We start from the raw sequence: 17,382 nt of genomic DNA on the forward strand, positions 1-17,382 counted from the left end.
GTGAATGTTCTCACGGCCTGAACCCATTATAAATTTCTGACAAATCCTGTACTTCTGAGTCATTTATGCTACTAGTTACCAGAAATATGTATGTAGTTCTGAAGGACTCGGGGAGGTAACCAGCAAAAGAGGTATTCAACCTCAATCCTGCACCTCACATGCAGACAAAAACCAGACAAAAAGGACTAAAATAGTTCCCTGCTGTAGGCAAGGGAGAACTTGCAAGAGGTCACTATTCAGGTGCGTGTTGGGAAATTTGCCACCAGAAGGGTCAGGGAGGAATGCAGTAAATTCAAACACACAAAAATTATGTTTACTGCATGTATAATGTTCATATGCAATAAATTTTTGTATTTATAATACACACTGCCTTAGGGGGAGTTGAGGGAAGAGTTTTGCAAAGAATGAAATTGGTCTTTCAAAGGACAAAATAATCATACATGAATGTTAAAAAGCATAAAGATGACAGAAATCAGTTACCTGTTTGTATTCCTGATGTTCCAGAGAGAGAACTCAGCAGTATAGATTTAACCATTTAACCAAAATTCTCCGTAGTTATAGCAACTGTTCAAGTTCTTGCACTAACTCCACGGCTGAAAAGAAAATAATATTTTCTCGTTCTTCTAAATTTGCATCTTTGCATGCATGCCCTTTAGCATTTCCATACTGACAGAAAAATTAATTATCGATGTGCACTTTCAAGTATTGATTAAAGGGGAGATGGGGTGGTTTTGTTTTAGTTTTCTTTTTAATAGGATTTGGATGCATGTTTCTAAAGTAAAATTGAAACTTGATTTGACAACACTGATTATAAGATTTATGAATTTAAAGGAATTTGGGCAGGACTAGGCCCAAGTGACATTGTACAAGAGAACATGACCATCTTTACAAGCTGTAGGAATGGTTTGGTGAGATAATCCTAACTCTCTTGATGCAAACAGTGAAGTCTCTGGTAGTCAAAGGGTAAAAGTTGAAATGATCTCAGAGTTTGTTTCAAGGATTTACAGATCAATATTATTTTACAAGAGTAATAAAAGGACCTCTCTTTCGAAGTGGGGCTCAAGAGCAACAGAAGTAGGGAGGCCAAGAGAACTTATCTCTGTTGCTTTGATAGCTACATTGCTGGTGTTTAGCAAGTATTTTACTACCAATAACGATCTTGGATAGGTGCCCCTGGGTTTTAATTCCTATTCAGTTGTACAAGAGTTTAGTATGTACCCTACTCTAAAGAAAACGAAAGACTGGATGCAGGAATTCAGTTTCCAGCTTTTCTGAGCAGGAAACTTGTTCTTTTTTCCAAATAGTTGAAAACAACAAGAAAATCAGCAAAATATTCAGAGAATGGAAATGCTTGAGGTAGAGAAGGGAATCATTTACATATATGTATTTCCCAGACTTGAAAATTTGTTTTTCAATTCTGCTTGCACACACATTTCTTCCCCACTTACTGCCGCTTACTAACAGTAAACTTGGTTCAATTTTGTCAGAGCTAACAGGAAAACAATAGTACATCATCCAGCATATTCAAACAGCAGGAAGACAACTTTGCCAAAAAATAAGTAAGTAAATATATTACTTTTTAAACATTTGATAAGTAATATCAATAAAACTTTTATTATTGATGTGTCCATGCCCTAAGCAGCAGACAGTGAAAGACCAGATGGCATTAGTGTGGTTTACAGCTGCTCACTGAACAGGAAAACACTCAGCCTCATTCTTTGTTCAAAAGTTGCTGCTAACCTAAATTATCTTGTAATTCTAAGAGTGGAACAGTTGAAACTCAACCATTTGTGTTGGTATTTCACAAACTTTGGGCAGTTCCAAGGGTGGGTGCTTAGATACTAGATAAAATAAGTGTGCATTAATGCAGTCCTAATGTCATCCCTGGCCTCATCTTCATCACAAAATATTTCTTGTTGTTTCTGAATACTAAGTGCTACAACTGTAATGATCCATAAATGTTGCTGGACAGGCTAAGGTTCAGTGGGTAGAGAGAGTGATGGTGAGAGAACCATCATCCAGGACACCAGAGTAACGTCAAGATCTGTTTATATGTTTCTTCCACACTCAATATATCTCATATATTCCCTATGGCAGAGTAATAGTAGGATGGAAAAATACCCCATCAGGACTAGGGGAAATTGTTATACCTGTTCTGCTGCCTGGCAGAGTGGGAAGGGAGCCATGTGCAGTGCCACAGATGCATGCTAAAAGAGAGGTTCAGCCCCTATCTGCTTAAGCAAATTCATCCCTCAAACAATATACTGAATATGCTAAAGCATCAATAAGACTTTTACAATATTTTTGCTAGAATGAATGCTTGCAAAATGAGTAGAGCTCTCTAACTGTACCAAACTTTGAGCTGTAAGTGAACAAAAACATCAGGTTTGGCCGAAGACTGTTGAATTTCCAAATCTGCCAAATAATTTTTCAAATTTAATTATTATCCTTCCAGATTTCACTCATTCTGTTAAGCCAGACTCTTTGAGAAGTTTCATAGAACAATGGCAATTTCTAATATTAAAATGGATTGGTTTGGTCTTTTTTTGTCTTTAGATCTTGCCCAAACATATGTGCAGCAATGGATCTGGATACACATACAAAAGGTAAAATTCTTTCAGTACTGAAAAAGAAAGTACTATAGCAAGTCTGTTTACCTTAGTTATTACTCAGAGTCAGTGGTATTTTGTAACATGTATGGCATAAAGGATCAGAACACTGTAAGATCATATAAATTAAAATTAATTGTTAGAAAAAAAGGAAAAGAAATGGAGATCCACTAATGAAGAAAGGAAAAAGGTGTTTACTTCCAGAGTGCCCCCCAAAAATGATGGCTTTGTGATGTTACACACTGCAAAAATCCATCAATAAATCATCCTCTTGTGGAGATTGAAAACATTATGGCTGATGACTTCTAGAAAGCAACTAAGGGAACTTTCCTCTTTCCTCTGCTGCTACTCATGAATTACTCCCCTCTTTTTGCTGTTTTCTGTTCCAAAATAATGGGACAATGACACAGGATCTCTAAATATGATTCCATGACAGATTACAGTCAGTAGTAAGCATGTGTTTAAATCACATTGGTTTCATAAGTAAAACACTGCTCCTACTTAAGTCAGTGGAAAACGATACTGTATTTCACAACTTGAGCTGTTGCCTAGTCTCTTGCTTGGTCTTGGAATCAAACCTATGCAGTTCAGGCAGCTTCTACATGTCTTGCCTAACCCCTCTAGAGGCTAGAGAAAGAAGCCAATATACTTAACAGGACAAGTTTTTACACTGTACTTTTGAACCAGACAGAAAAAAAAGTGACTCTGAAAACTGCTATGCGATTTCTTCCTTGCAGCATTTCCAGCCTCACTTTTTCTGTTGAAGTGGTTAGGAGATATCCTGTCAGGATCACAAGGTTTATTAAAATATAACCCACAACGCTTTATCACTTTCTGCCACTGGCTAAAACACCACAAACAGTGACTGAAAAAGCACTGCGCATTCGTAGACTTACAGAAGTCAATGGGAACAGATTTACCTTCTGCTTTCTCATCTAAATAAGGGCTACATTTCTGATGTTGGGTTTTCATTTACAAATTGCTAACCTGTCACCCTTTTGAACAGACTTTTTTTAGGTCACTACGAAAAGCAGGCAAGGTTGTCACAAAATGCACATAATTTTACTCCCTTGCAAATTAAAGAGAAATTAACTTCTTCTCTTTTGTCCTTTGGCATCAGGCATTCTCTGTCAACTGGCTAAAACACACCCACACATATGCCATAGAAATAAATCCCTTCACTGATACTGATATATATATACAGGCTGATAGTATAACTGATATACTCCATTTATTAATTTCACAGAGGATGTAGCAAAGCAACAAAAATTTTTCAGACTGAATGAAATATGACCAGTCCCTATAGCTTGAGAAGACTCTGACTCCTGTCAGCTGTAGGTCTTTAGCTTGCAGTGAAAAGTACTGGTGTCAGAAGGTCCAGCCGATTGCAAGCACCTGGCACAAAGATTCTGTCCTCTTTCATCCCTGTACAACAGCCAGTGCACCAGAAGCCAGGAAATTGGGTGTTAAAGGGTGATATATATAGTAAATAGCAGAAATAGTCTCCCCCCAAGCAGTGAGCCTCTTTGACAGTCTTCCACCACCTGGATGGCACGCAGCACTTCTCACTCCACAGGCCCGATATGCTCAGCATAGCTGACAGAATGCAATATTCATCTTCTCTACCACAATGTCATCCTTAAACAACAGGAGGACCAGTTTCTAGCTGGTTTGCACTCCTCAGCTAGCACAGAGCAAATATTTGGGCATTCACCTTATGTAAAGGGAAGGCCCGCAGGAGAGCAGCAACGCTGCCTCTCCCTTCACTCACGCTGTGCAAAGATGTGAGAAGACAAGGAGAGGGAGGGCTGGAGTTCCTCCAAACTCTGGTGGTCCCTGCAAAACAGAATAGATTATAAACTAACCTGGATATCAAATTGTAAACTCATGTTGGATAGCAATAAATCACCCCAAAGGCTTGTGTTAAAGAGTCCCCTTTTAGCATTAAGCCATAAAATGCATAGCTAATAGCTTCGATGTTCACCACCATTATTCATTTTTATTGTTGAGGAAAGAATAACCATTTTTTATTAACAGAAGTAAAAAGGCTACAATTAAAGACATTGACTGCCTTTTTTTATTATTATATCAGTACCACCTAATTATCCCCATCTGCATCAGTTTTCCTCAGCAATGGGAGGAACTGGGCTTACTTCTGATTTGCACCAGCATAACTAACCAGAAAAACAGACAACTAGTTTGCATGACTAACTCTTCCTCCACCCCATGACTAACCCTCTGAGCAGAGATAAAAGTACTATGTATATTGAATACATGAACATTCAATGCCATCTGCTGGGGTATACACAACTCTGCAACACCATGCTCATGCAGCATTCAGACCTTCAAGGAACAATAGTGACAAATTTAAAGAGGCCGTTTAGGTAAAGACTGGCTTTGTTCAAAACACAGCTGGAAGGGAGGGTTGTGGGATGCTGCCCATCCTTCACACACTTGCACAGGGTACAACACCTGGGCAAGAAGTGGGTCTGGTTTTAACTCTCTCCTTGTCATAAAAGGATTTTAGTCCACAATTCTCCCTTCCTCCTAAGCATTAGAGCATGCTGTAGTTATATATTATACATTAGGCTTAACAGAAGGTCTTTCATGCTCTGCTTTTGAAATCAGGCTATTATGTAGCCACAGATGCAAGATTTGTGAGGCTACAGGCAGCCTAAGCAAGGACTGCTTCAACAGTCCAGAACAAAAGCACATACTGGTCAAGGACATACCGTGGCTGTTTTGCATTAAATAGTCACTGGATTAAATGTGTAAATCAGATTAAAGGCAGAACTTGGGAGTCTCTTATCAAGTGTGAACTCACTCTCCTGTTCACCAGCTCTTTGGCCCTGTAACTCATGAACGCCTGGCTATACCATGAGACAACTTCCATGGGCAAACAACCACTACCTAGAATAGTCCTGGCAGCTGGAGTGTTCTTGGTTTTGGGAAATGTGAATTTAGAGCTTCTCAAGCTGAAAGCAGGACTCCAACTTCCTGGGCAAGTGCTGTGTTACTACAGAAAAGACATCAGCACAACTCATTTTCCATTTCAACCGTGAAAGCTGGAGGTCAGATTCTCTTCTGCCACTAAAGAAACAAGATATGTTTCTATTCAGAAAAGGAATTTCCAGACCAGGATCCCCAAGCTCACTGGGGTGAGCCCTCACAGTTCTGCACCAAGCAACCAAACTCAGAAGAGAGAGAGAGCAGAGTTCAAGCACATCCTCCTCTAGGTATTTTCTGTGGGCGGGCTTAGACATGCTAGTGGTTGTGAATCCCATTTCCACACAGATACTTCCTCATCCATTGCATTGGTCAACAAACTCACGGGCCGATTTACTTCGTCTCCTTTGTTTCAGTATCTGTAAAATACTGTGCATTTAGCAGATTTTTATTCCTTTATATAAGTTATTAGTTATTATATAATATACTACAGAATGACACCTGCTGGCATCTTTTCTCCATTTCATACAGAAAACAGAAGAACTATGCTGGCTGATACCTATAATTTTGTAAGTATCACACTGTTCTTCCTAAAATTTTACTTTTCTTTTACTTCCTGATGTTTGTTAATGTCTTGGCTACAACATTGGTAACAGAAAATGTAATCTTCACTGTTTGCTAATGCAAAACAGCATGATAATTTTGAAGTACATAAGAGAACTTTTACTTTGTTTTAGTGGGAGCTATATTGCAGAAGTGACTCAGTCACTAGTCAATCCCTATTTATAGTCTGAATCTAAAATAATCCTTCATCATAAGATCATGTGAAAATAACAGGAGTCAAGTTGAACAACTAAGTCAGTCATAAACCTCAAGGTTTAATATGTAACCAGTGCAAATGAAAGCTGAAAAGCTACCAGTACACATGTCAATGTCTTCCCATTGGTATCTGAAAGCTGGTTTTGAGTTTCAGTTCAGCATATAAGAAAAGACTGCAAATACCTTACAAGTCAGAGAAAGATGAAAAGAAAGCACAGGTCTATTGCTGAATAAGCAAGCTGAACAAGTAAAGGATGACTAAAGAAGGTTGATGCAATCAATACTTCGGCTGCTTCAGGTTTCATATAAAGTTTAATTACAAGCAGATGGTGTATGGGATTAATATCAACTAGAAAGCAGAAACGGTGCAGAGTGGAACAGGGAAAGAACAGCCAGGAGAATATTTACTTATGCTAAAGCACTCAAGGACGTATTTGAAGCAATTTCTGAGACATTAATTGATTATCTTTGGGAACTCTCCACGAAGCCTTGAGTTCCTAAAGCAATGGAAAAGAACAGTAGTAACCTCGATTTCTTACAAGAAAGAAAGAAAACAAATCCTGAGGGTTTATTGGATACCTGGAGAAACTATTAAACAAAGTCAGTCTGAAAGCATCTTTTGGAAATAACAAGTCTGATGATTATGTAAAAAATTGCTAATGTGAACATGAAAAACATGTCATTGACTCCTCAAACCAAAGTAATTTCCCTCTCAGCAGAAATATGACTATAATGAGGAGAACAAAAACAGTAGATGTGATATACCTTGATTTTCGTTAGGTCTTTGAAATTTCGCAGAAGACAGTCCCTCAAGTAGAAACATGGAAACCTGGCCTAGATGAAAATGTGTGAAGTGTTTGCACAATTGACTGAAAAAATATCCACTCTCAGCCTAGTTGACAGTAGTGTGCTACTTAACTGGAAAGAGTTATGCAGCAGAAGAGCCTGCAAACCCAGGTATCCTGTAGGGGTCTGTCTAGGGTGTGGTGGTATTTTTTTATGTACTGTTAAGAAAAGGCAAACCTCACCCTGAAATGTACTCTCAAGAACAACTCTTGGAGGTTTACCTGATGTTGTAATAAAGATGTGTACAACCTGGAGAGAGTTCACAGGAAAGTAACACTGGGGATACTAGGTTCAAAATCTTTTAAGTTGGTTGTCAGCTTGGGAAAGCTTTAAAGAATTGTACTTGCTTAGTGAGAAAACTAAGATTATAGGCATTAAGCATAATAAAGGTTGATATAAAGTGGATAGGAATAAATTTCTTCAGTGTCCTTGGAGGGAGAACACAAATTGGTTTAATTTGTAGCACTCGAGAAAAAGCATGAACTGAAGGGAGAGTTAACTAGTGGAAGAAGAGACCTCACGAAACTGTTGATTCCCCATTACTAGTGAGTTCAAGAAGAGATTAAAACAAACATCAGGAAAAATCCAAGAGTGTGGATGCACCTATACTGTCTCTGGTAGCAAAATATGACTTACTAAGACACTGGCTGCCCTCAGCTGAGTTCACTTGGCAGTAATCTTAGCTCTGCGCTGTTTGTGCATGTCTCCTGAAAGAAGCCAGCAGTTATGATCCAGCATGTAAACAGTGAGTATGAAGGGTGGAGCAGGACTCCAGAAAATAATCTTGAACATACCTAGTACAAGTGTACAGACACATCCAGAGTCACCCTCAGCACCACATTTCTGTGGACTCCACTGTTCAATACATACTTGCTATCACATTCACTTGGACTGCTCATTTGCTAGCACAAATTCTCAAAAACAGTGCATGTTTTATTTTAAAGCATGACATTTGTGATGAGCTAGTTAACATATTCTTGCAAGAAACATATGTAAACAATCAGTACAGTACAAATACCACATGGATAATATTATAATGAAAGGCACAGTTTCAAATTTCTGCAATGATCATAAAACTAAACACTCTCATTATATTTTCAAGAGTGGTGACAGGCCAAATTCAGAGAGAGACCTAAACTGTCTCCCAAATGGCTATTTTATGAATCTAAATAAAACATTTAGATCCTCAAAACCCTTGCTCAACTACTTTCTAACCCTTCAATTTCCATCAGAAAATTTCCTGTGCTCCAAAATATCTGGTTCTGCTAATCAAATATTTCCAAATCTGAAATTAATCTTGAACTTAGATTTATTTGTATTATCTGTGTATCTCTTCTTCTACCCAGAACAAAGATTTGACAGTGAAGGGCAAGAGTGACTTACAATCTCCCTTCTGGGTATCTGAGGAGGAAGAAGGTGATTATGAGACTGTAAGTTCTTCCACTCTGGAGGCCATCCATGCATTGAGAATCCTTCCTGCCAAACCTATACAAGAATCTGAATATGCAGGTAACTTTTGCTGTCTGTGGAAAGTGAGCCAAACCTAGAGGTAAATAGAAACAGTACAGACTTGGGGTTTTCAGTCTGGATATTTTTTTAAATGAAATGGTTCAACTGGAAAATAAACCACTGGTGGGCAGGTAGAAGAGAGGAGCTTTGTCTGCTTTTTCATGTTCAACAGTTACCCTTATTTTCATTATATTATGCTAAATTAATAATTACATGCTGCTTTTGTAATTATAATATTACCCTCATGGGAGAAATACTATGATCCCATTCCACCTGGAATGTGCAAAAAACTGACTGGTCAAACCCACAATCATTTCAGAAAAGCCCTCTGCTATTTAACCCTAGAAACCTTTAAGATGCAGCCTTTCAGTAGCGAAATGTGGCCTTTCAGTACTTAAAGGGGGACTATAGGAAAGATGGGGCAATCTTTTTAGCAAGGCCTGTTGTGACAGGATAAGAGGTAATGGTTTTAAACTAAAGGAGGATCGATTCAGACTGGATATAAGGAAAAAATTTTTTACAATGAGGGTGTTGAAGCACAGGCACAGGCTGCCCAGAGAGGTGGTAGATGCCCCATCCCTAGAAACATTCAAGGTCAGGCAGGACAGGGCTCTGAGCAACCTGATCTAGTTGAAGATGCCCCTGCTCACTGCAGGGGGGGTTGGACTAGACAACCTCCAAAGGTCCCTTCCAACCCAAACCATTCTATGATTCTATAAGATGGAAAACATATTAAAGAAGACAGGAAGCTTTCCTCCAGATTATAATTTGCAGACGAAGAAATGTAATATTCTTTTTAAAGGTGTTCTTTGTCGCTTTCAATGGTTTTAATAAACAACTGAGTGCATTTTTCAGGCATTCTGAACCTTGCAAAATAGCTGCATTAATCAAGTTTTGGTTTACTAAAGCCATTCTAAGTCACATCTAATACCCAAACATACATAGCCAATTAATATCCCATTTACAGAAGTGAAATATCATCCTAGCTATCCCTTGCTTGAAGCCATTATAAACACTCTGTGGAGGTTTTAAATCATTAAAAAACTGGGGGGAAATCCTAGATGAGGAAGAATGGAAACCAGAAACTAAAAAATATCTGACAATACAGGATCCATATATGTATGAAAACTTGCTCCAGTTCACATCAAAGTCAGCAAAGATTTTTCTGCTGATTTTTCTGGGTGTTAGTTTGATGTCTAAACAAACAGATGATTTTTAATGTGAGTAAATTTATCAGTGTGTGAGCAGATCACAACCAGTCTGAACATCCAGATATTCTACGTTATGTTCCAAAGACTTGTTTTGTGCATATTTATTTTCAAATACTGTTTTTATCTTGGTTAGTAGGAAAGACTTTCACTCAGCATCTTTTGTTGTTTATGTAAGACTGTCCTGAAATGCAAAAAAGACACAAGTTTTATTTCGTGATTTCAGAGAAAACACATTAACCAAAAAAGCTGCTTTTTGCCTGTGTGTGTATTGGGTTTGCGTGGCAAGATTTTGGTAGCAGGGGAACTAGAGGGGTGGCTTCTGTTAGAAGCTGCTAGAAGCTGTCTCTGTGTCCGATAGAGCCAATGCCAGCCAGCTCCAAGAGGGACGTGCCACTGGCCACGGCCAAGCCCATCACTGACGGTGGTAGCACCCCTGGGATAATATATTTAAGAAGGGTAAAAAAAAAACCCTGTGCAACAGCAATTGCAGCCAGAGAGAGGAGTGATAATATGTGAGAGAAACAACTCTGCAGACAGCAAGGTTGGTGAAGAAGGAGGGGGAGGAGGTGCTCCAGGCACTGGAACAGAGATTCCCCTGCAGCCCATGGTGAAGACCATGGTGAGGCAGGCTGTCCCCCTGCAGCCCATGGAGGTTAATGGTGGAGCAGATATCCACCTGCAGCCCATGGAGGACCCCACACCAGAGCAGGTGGATGTGCCCAAAGGAAGCTGTGATCCTGAGGGCAGCCCACGCTGGAGCAGGCTCCTGGTAGGATGTGTGGCCCTATGGAGGTTGGAGCTAATGCAGGAGCAGGTTTGCTGGCAGGACTTGTGACCCTGTGGGGGACCCACGCTGGAGCAGTTTGTGAAGAATTGTAGCCCGCAGGACAGCCCCACATTGGAGCAGTTCATGGAGGACTCTCTCCCGTGGGAGGGGCCCCAAGCTGGAGCAGGGGAAGAGTGTGAGGAGTCCTCCCCCTGAGGAGGGAGAAGCAGCAGAAACAACACATGTGATGAACTGACTGCAACCCACATTCCCCTTCCCCCTGTGCCACTCTGGGGGAGGAGGTAGAGAATTTGGGAGTGAAGTTGAGCCCAGGAAGAAGGGAGGGGTGGGGGGGAAGGTGTTTTTTTAAGATGTGGTTTTATTTCTCGTTATCCTACTCTGATTTGACTGGTAATAAATTGATCTCCCCAAGCCATGTCTAGTTTGCTCATGACAGTAATCAGTAAGTGATCTCTCCCTGTCCTTATCTCAGCCCACAAGCCTTTCATTACATTTTCTTTCCCCTGTCCAGCTGAGGAGGGAGTGATGGAGAGGCTTTGGTGGGCACCTGGCATCCAGCCAGGATCAACCCACCATAGTGTGTTATGCCCAGTAACTATAATGTGGGAGGATACAAGAGTGAGGAACAATCTGAAAATGTATTTGAGAAAGGCAAAACTCAATGCTAACATCCCATTTTGCCATCTTTCCTAGACAAATAACAGTGCCTCAAGATATAAAATTAATGTCTCAAAAACACATGCTAGTGCACAACTTGTGCATTTCTTCAAGTGTTTCTTCAAGGCTTTTATTTTTTTAACTACAGTGAGGAGGTTAACCATAAAGCTATTACTAGGGTCATGCTTATGTCCTCAACACAGCTACTAAAATAACAGTTAAGTTCTGAAATGGAAGAAATTGAAATGCTATAAAAATGGCCAGATCTGACCTGAAAAACATATTTTGTACATTAAAACCTCTTCTTCTTAAAACAGTATTACTGAATTACTCAAGCTTGCTTTTTCTTCCTCTTTTACAGATAAACGTTGTTTAAGGCCTTCAGGTACCACTTCCCCAACAAACAACCAGCACATATCTCTGCCCCCTCAGTATTCAGCTGTGAGTAAAGATCTTAAACCCTATTCACAAACAGATTTCCCCTTTTCTGTAATATCATTTAAAGTTAAGTGCAGCCTGTTTAAAGTCTTAGCCACATAACATTCAATTGTACAAGGTCGTGCAAGTTCCTGTGAGCCGTTCCTGTTTCACTTTGTACCAGTGACCCTGCCGCTTGCTTTCACTTGTTCACTGCTGGGGATCTACCAAGCATGAGAGGCAGCCCAGGCAGGAGCAGCGCCATTTCTACTAGCCATAGTTTCAAGGATGATGACAAAAGCCACATCTTCATTTTGTTTTATTAACAGAAACACACGCCTGTTCTGGAGGAGAGGAGCGTGCCAAGTGTTAGAGGTATAATTAAAAAATCTACCCATTTCTGCAATCAAAAATAGAAATTGTTGCTTCTATATTTAGCTTTTGTACATAAGTAGAGACTGCAGATGGCAGAAAAGACATGGTTTCAGAAAAGCAGCCACTTTCCAAAATAATCATACTACAAAATTTGCAATACCATTTCAACTATTTAACATCAAAGTAATTATTTTGCAAAAGGAGATGTATTTTATCTCACGAGTTCTCTGTTCTTCAAGGGGAGGGGGAAAAAAAAGCCGTTCAATTTAAAAATCAGGTTTTCCTTTTCCCTACAATTATAAGGACATAAGTGCAGCGGGAAGCCTGTATCTCCTGTATTGTTTCAACAAAAGACTGCGTGATCCCTGCTACACTTCTCCTTTTCATGCTCTCTTGCTTTTAGGCTCCCTATCCTTCTCAGGCATTTTATATGAATATATTTTAAAGCATAATCTAATAACTATTTTTAAACAGTAATATAAACTGTACCAATTTTTACTAAGGATTTGCATCCTAAGGTACCTATTTACAAAAGCTATCTGACAATGTTCTCCTACTAAGAATAAGCTAATTATATAGTATATCATCTAGCATATATTTTTTTTTCTCCACTGCTTTGCCTTTAACCATAAATTTGCTTCAAAATCCTATAATTTTGAGTCACCAAGGTACCTATAATTTTTGTTTGTTCTGTTTTGTTTCTTGTGGTGAAATTGGAGACAGACTGCTATCTTATTCTTCAAGAACCTAATGAGATGTCCAACTATTAAATCCTTTATGATTTTACTTAATCATAAGGTTATTTTTAAAGTAGGTTTCTATATATTTTCTATATTTGATATACTTTAGATGTACCAATATCTCATTAAGTCACCTACTGAAGGGTTAAATATCTGGTTAACCTTGAAAGGGAATGATATTTTTCCTCTTATCATTTTCAACTCTTTGAGCTATATGCTAAATATGGTCAAAAAGAATGCAATTGCCAAGCCAGAAAATATGATCCTTTCTAAGTTTGCTGTAACAGCTGAATTTCAGAGACTTTGTATTATATTTGATCAACCAGAAAAATAATGCAAAGAATTCCATGCAAAATTGATTTTTTCCTTTTAGTTCTTACTATAATACAAAACACAGAGCCAAATAATTCCTACAGCTTATGAGAAAGTAAGCACTATAAAGTTTGCAAAATGAAAAGTTAGACTGACTTGTGAGCATAATCTCGTGTAGCTTGTAAAAGAGCTGAATTGAGAGAAATTCCAGTAAGCCAGCTTCAAAATCTGCAGAAATTGTCTGGAAAGGTCCCACTGGCAGTTTGCCAGTTTAGATAAAGCTTCAAATCCCACCAGGAATTTGAATTCTACCAGGATTTAGGAGGTTGGATTTACATCTTTGTCTGCCTCCGTGAGATGTGTGCTGACATTAAGAAAGATGAACCAAAAACAGTGCAGGCAGGTAAGCTCTGCAGTTTGAGAATGCAACTTACACATATTTTTAAGCGCATCCTGAGCTAACAGTGCTTATAGAGGACTCTATTATTTTTAGATAATAACGACACTGTTATTAAATATATTTTAACATTTATTCTCATGCCCAGTGCTATTAAGTGGCTTTGCCACAAGATGGCATGAACAGCACAGAAGAATTTTTATCAATAGTTATTTTCTAGAATTCTTAAACATTTAAGGCACCATTATTTTATTCAGAGCAATTTGTTACGGTTTACTTGAAGGAGAACTTAAGACATATTGCGTGTCTTATTGCATTAGTTAGGATTTCAGTACATAGAAATTATGAAAATATTTTCAAAATCAAAATCTAATGCAAATAGAGTAAAATAGGGGTTTTTTATTAGGAAGATGTCCTATGTTCATTTAGATAATCAGTCATATTTTGGTAAATTTGAAAAAAAAAATTTATTTTCATTGCTTTTCAAGATTTTTATAAATTTCTACACAAAAATCAGAACGGACAAAAAATGCATGCCAAACAACTTCATAAACATATATATAAAAAGTCTCTGAACAATATTTAAATTTACAATACCTGAATAAATATCACCCTCAGATGTTTCATTCTGAAAGCCAGAGGTAAAACCAAAGTTTGCTCTGTTTTATCAAGTATCATGACTATTTTTGCATTTCCTTTATTTTATATTTTAAGCTGAAAAAAACAAAAATACTTGTTTTTTCCTGTTTGAAATTTAACTAATTCCTAGCTATGTATCTTATTAAATGAATGTTTGAGAGTGATATTAAAAAGATTTACTTGGCTACAGAGCCAGATTCTCAACCCTTCTATGATCACCATAATTACCTAAGTACACTTAGTCTTGTGTTTTGTATGGAGAGAAGCACAAATAGTTGAGAATGAGTTACAAATTGCATCTGAATCTATCTGTGAATCCATCCTTAAAAATGGCTAAATACAGTACACATCAACCAAAACCCACGCCCCGTGCGATAAGGCTCATTTAGAGCCCACTGGCCTCATGTGCAGAACAGCTAAAGGAGAAAACGTGCGCTCAGTCCCAGCTTCAGTGACCTCGGTCTCTGGTCTAGGCTGTGACTTGCCTTCATTCCCACGCATAACAGCATCCTGCTGAACCTCTGAAGCTTCCAGCCCTAGCTTCACAGAAATTAACGCTTCCCATTCGATAGCCGGAAAAGTTATGGAGATACAGATGTGACAGGTAGGATGAATGCTGTGGGGACAGCAACATGACCTTGGAGCTGAGTTCTGGAGGTAGAACCAGGGAAGGGGAAGGATGGGGCTGGGCTGCCAATGACAGTAGCAACAATACCAGAATAAAGCTATACCTTTATTTGTGAATCATATGGACAGCACTTCATTAACAATTATTAACAATTGTCTTTAGGAGAAAGAGTGAAAATACATGGACCCCCGGTAAGCAGAATCTTTCATTTTGCTATTGAATATATTTTTAAAAGCAGGCTGCAATCTTGCTAGCACTAACCTCAGAGAACTCAGATCTGCATTCCTACCTTATCTCACTTATTTGCATTCATGGTTTATGTAGACCTTTTTTACCTCAGTGATTTTAAAACAGCAAATTAAAGTATGATGTTATGTGCTGTAGAGTACATAAAGCGCTTTGACTATTGACATAGGCAGGTCTGCTTAATCTAAGCTCTTTACATTTCTCTTAGTAAAACAAGGGAAAAAAGCTTACACAGATTTTTTTTGTTTCCTCTCTTTTCCAGAACCCTGTGCCTCCCCCACGGTAAGGCCACTTAAGAGACTGCTTATCTGCGGTTCCTTGGGGAACTCAGTGCTAATGAACACTCATGTCCATATGTACCACTCATGGTAACCAGATGACTAGAAGTGAGCTGGCATCCTTTTACTACCTGGCTCTGGGCTTTTTTAGTTTCTGAAGTGAAATTAGGGAGAACAAAACATAAGCCATAAGCGTTGGTAGCTGGAGCTCAGGCCTGCATCTTTAAAATCAACTTCACTGAGCCTACAGCCAAGTCAAAAGCCAAGAAATCTTGAATCTGGTTCAACCAAGATATTACTTGTTGGGAAAAAAAATCTTCCGTCAAATTGTATTGGTGCCTTAAGCTCTGTTCACCGTGATATTGACTTCATCGCCTCTTAAATATTTCTGCCAATTTTTTGCTACAAGTGTAAATTGTGTCCACAGAAATCAACTGGAATATTGCCACTTACTCCCATAGAATACAGGCCAAGCTCTAAATCACAAATATATTTTTCTATTACGTGCCCACAAAGAAATAATTAATCGCTTCTTGATCTTTCAGCCCCAAACAATAATAACTGCTACAATTAAGACAACCTTCCAAAAGGTCATCCAGGACTGACAAGCTTATTCCTCAGTGGCTGTACTGACTGCCATAAAAGCTGCAAACAAATTTAAAATATGATTTGCATTACAGATATATTCAGATTACTTTTAAGTTAAAATATTAAATAAGACCATAAAAGGACCATGTAGCTTCACAAATTCAAAACTGTAAAAGCACAGAAATAAGAACATTCTCGTTTCATTATTCCACAATATTTCATACTTGTTTCTTTTTGCATTACGGCGACCAGAATGGTTAATTCTCTCACCTGACTTAATTTTGGTCTGTACCACGCAAATAGACAAGGCTCCCTCCTCAGGAGCCCATCGCTGAAGGGCAGGTCTGCAGTGCAGGACGGACGCACCTCTGCTTTTACTCACCCAAGCTCTCTGTGCTACAGCTCCCAGTTGGAGCTGGGCTGTGGTGGGCTGGTCTCAGAGCACAGGCAGAGTGTGCCCACATCTCCCAGAAAACACTGGACACGTGTTAGCTGTGAGATTTCTGGGATGAAGCGCATTTTTTCCTGCGTGTCTGAACTGCAGTATGTTCCCTGGCTTGGCCTTATACGCAGCCATATCCACCCAGAAATATCAACACTGGAGAGCTGTACTTGGCACATACTGGTGAAGCACACGAAAGCAGTGTTAAGTGGCACGTAACACAGTAATGTCTTACAAATGTAGAATATTATCCAAAATTACTATTGCTATTGAAGGGCCCCAAGAAGCTCCTGGACTTGAGCTAAGCTCAGCAGAAATACATTGAAATGGTCTTGGAAAATTCCAGTGTTTTACTTATTCAGCTCGAACTTACAACACAATCCCTCTGCCTCCTTTATTCTGTAATAGTTCTTCAAATTCTCCTTTGACTTTTCTAGGCCTCTGAAGACACTGCCAAAGCAGTATCAGCCACTTCCTCCAGAGCCGAAGATCAGCAGCCAGTCATTTCACACAAGGAAAACTCTCAGCCAGGTCCATACCCTTCCAATATCAGCAAAAGTCACAAGGTATGGGTGCATTCCTCATCCTCATTCCCTAAGTATCAAAACACTCTCCCCGGTCAAACCACAAGACTTTACCTCCATTGCATCTCTGCTTTTACTTAAGAAAAAAAAGTTACTCTTTAGACAGCTGTGAATAATTGAGAGAAATATTTAGCGTAATGTGACACTAGCATTTTTTAAAGAAAATACTGCCAAAATAATGGTAAAGGAGAGGAAAAGTAGGTGGAACTCTCATGAACACTTTGTTTAAGGTTTGTCCTACTTTTTCTTACTAACATTTAGAGGTTTTGCAACCAATTCTAAATAGAAACAATTGTACTGGCTTAGCACAGTCGGTGAATCAAGTGATGGGGAAATACACTGACTACACCAG

The 17,382-nt window shown here is 38.9% G+C and overlaps 1 protein-coding gene across 3 annotated transcripts in view; it reads left to right on the forward strand.

Annotated features, from left to right (window-relative positions):
- The first annotated feature begins 1,547 nt into the window (after positions 1-1,547).
- CLNK (cytokine dependent hematopoietic cell linker) overlaps positions 1,548-17,382 on the forward strand; it is a 38,872-nt gene continuing 23,037 nt past the window's right edge. The window contains exons 1-9 of one of the 3 annotated variants that reach the window (XM_075091881.1): positions 1,548-1,559; positions 2,557-2,606; positions 6,087-6,124; positions 8,567-8,729; positions 11,746-11,825; positions 12,131-12,176; positions 15,055-15,083; positions 15,401-15,420; positions 16,884-17,012. In XM_075091881.1, the coding sequence (XP_074947982.1) occupies positions 2,582-2,606; positions 6,087-6,124; positions 8,567-8,729; positions 11,746-11,825; positions 12,131-12,176; positions 15,055-15,083; positions 15,401-15,420; positions 16,884-17,012 (530 nt within the window). In that variant the 5' untranslated portion in view covers positions 1,548-1,559; positions 2,557-2,581. Of the gene's footprint in view, positions 1,560-2,556; positions 2,607-5,913; positions 6,125-8,566; positions 8,730-11,745; positions 11,826-12,130; positions 12,177-15,054; positions 15,084-15,400; positions 15,421-16,883; positions 17,013-17,382 lie in introns of those variants that run through there. The other 2 variants (XM_075091879.1, XM_075091880.1) reach the window with 2 other exon arrangements.

This window comes from Phalacrocorax aristotelis, chromosome 4 (genome assembly GCF_949628215.1).
Source record: "Phalacrocorax aristotelis chromosome 4, bGulAri2.1, whole genome shotgun sequence".
Taxonomy (NCBI): domain Eukaryota; kingdom Metazoa; phylum Chordata; class Aves; order Suliformes; family Phalacrocoracidae; genus Phalacrocorax; species Phalacrocorax aristotelis.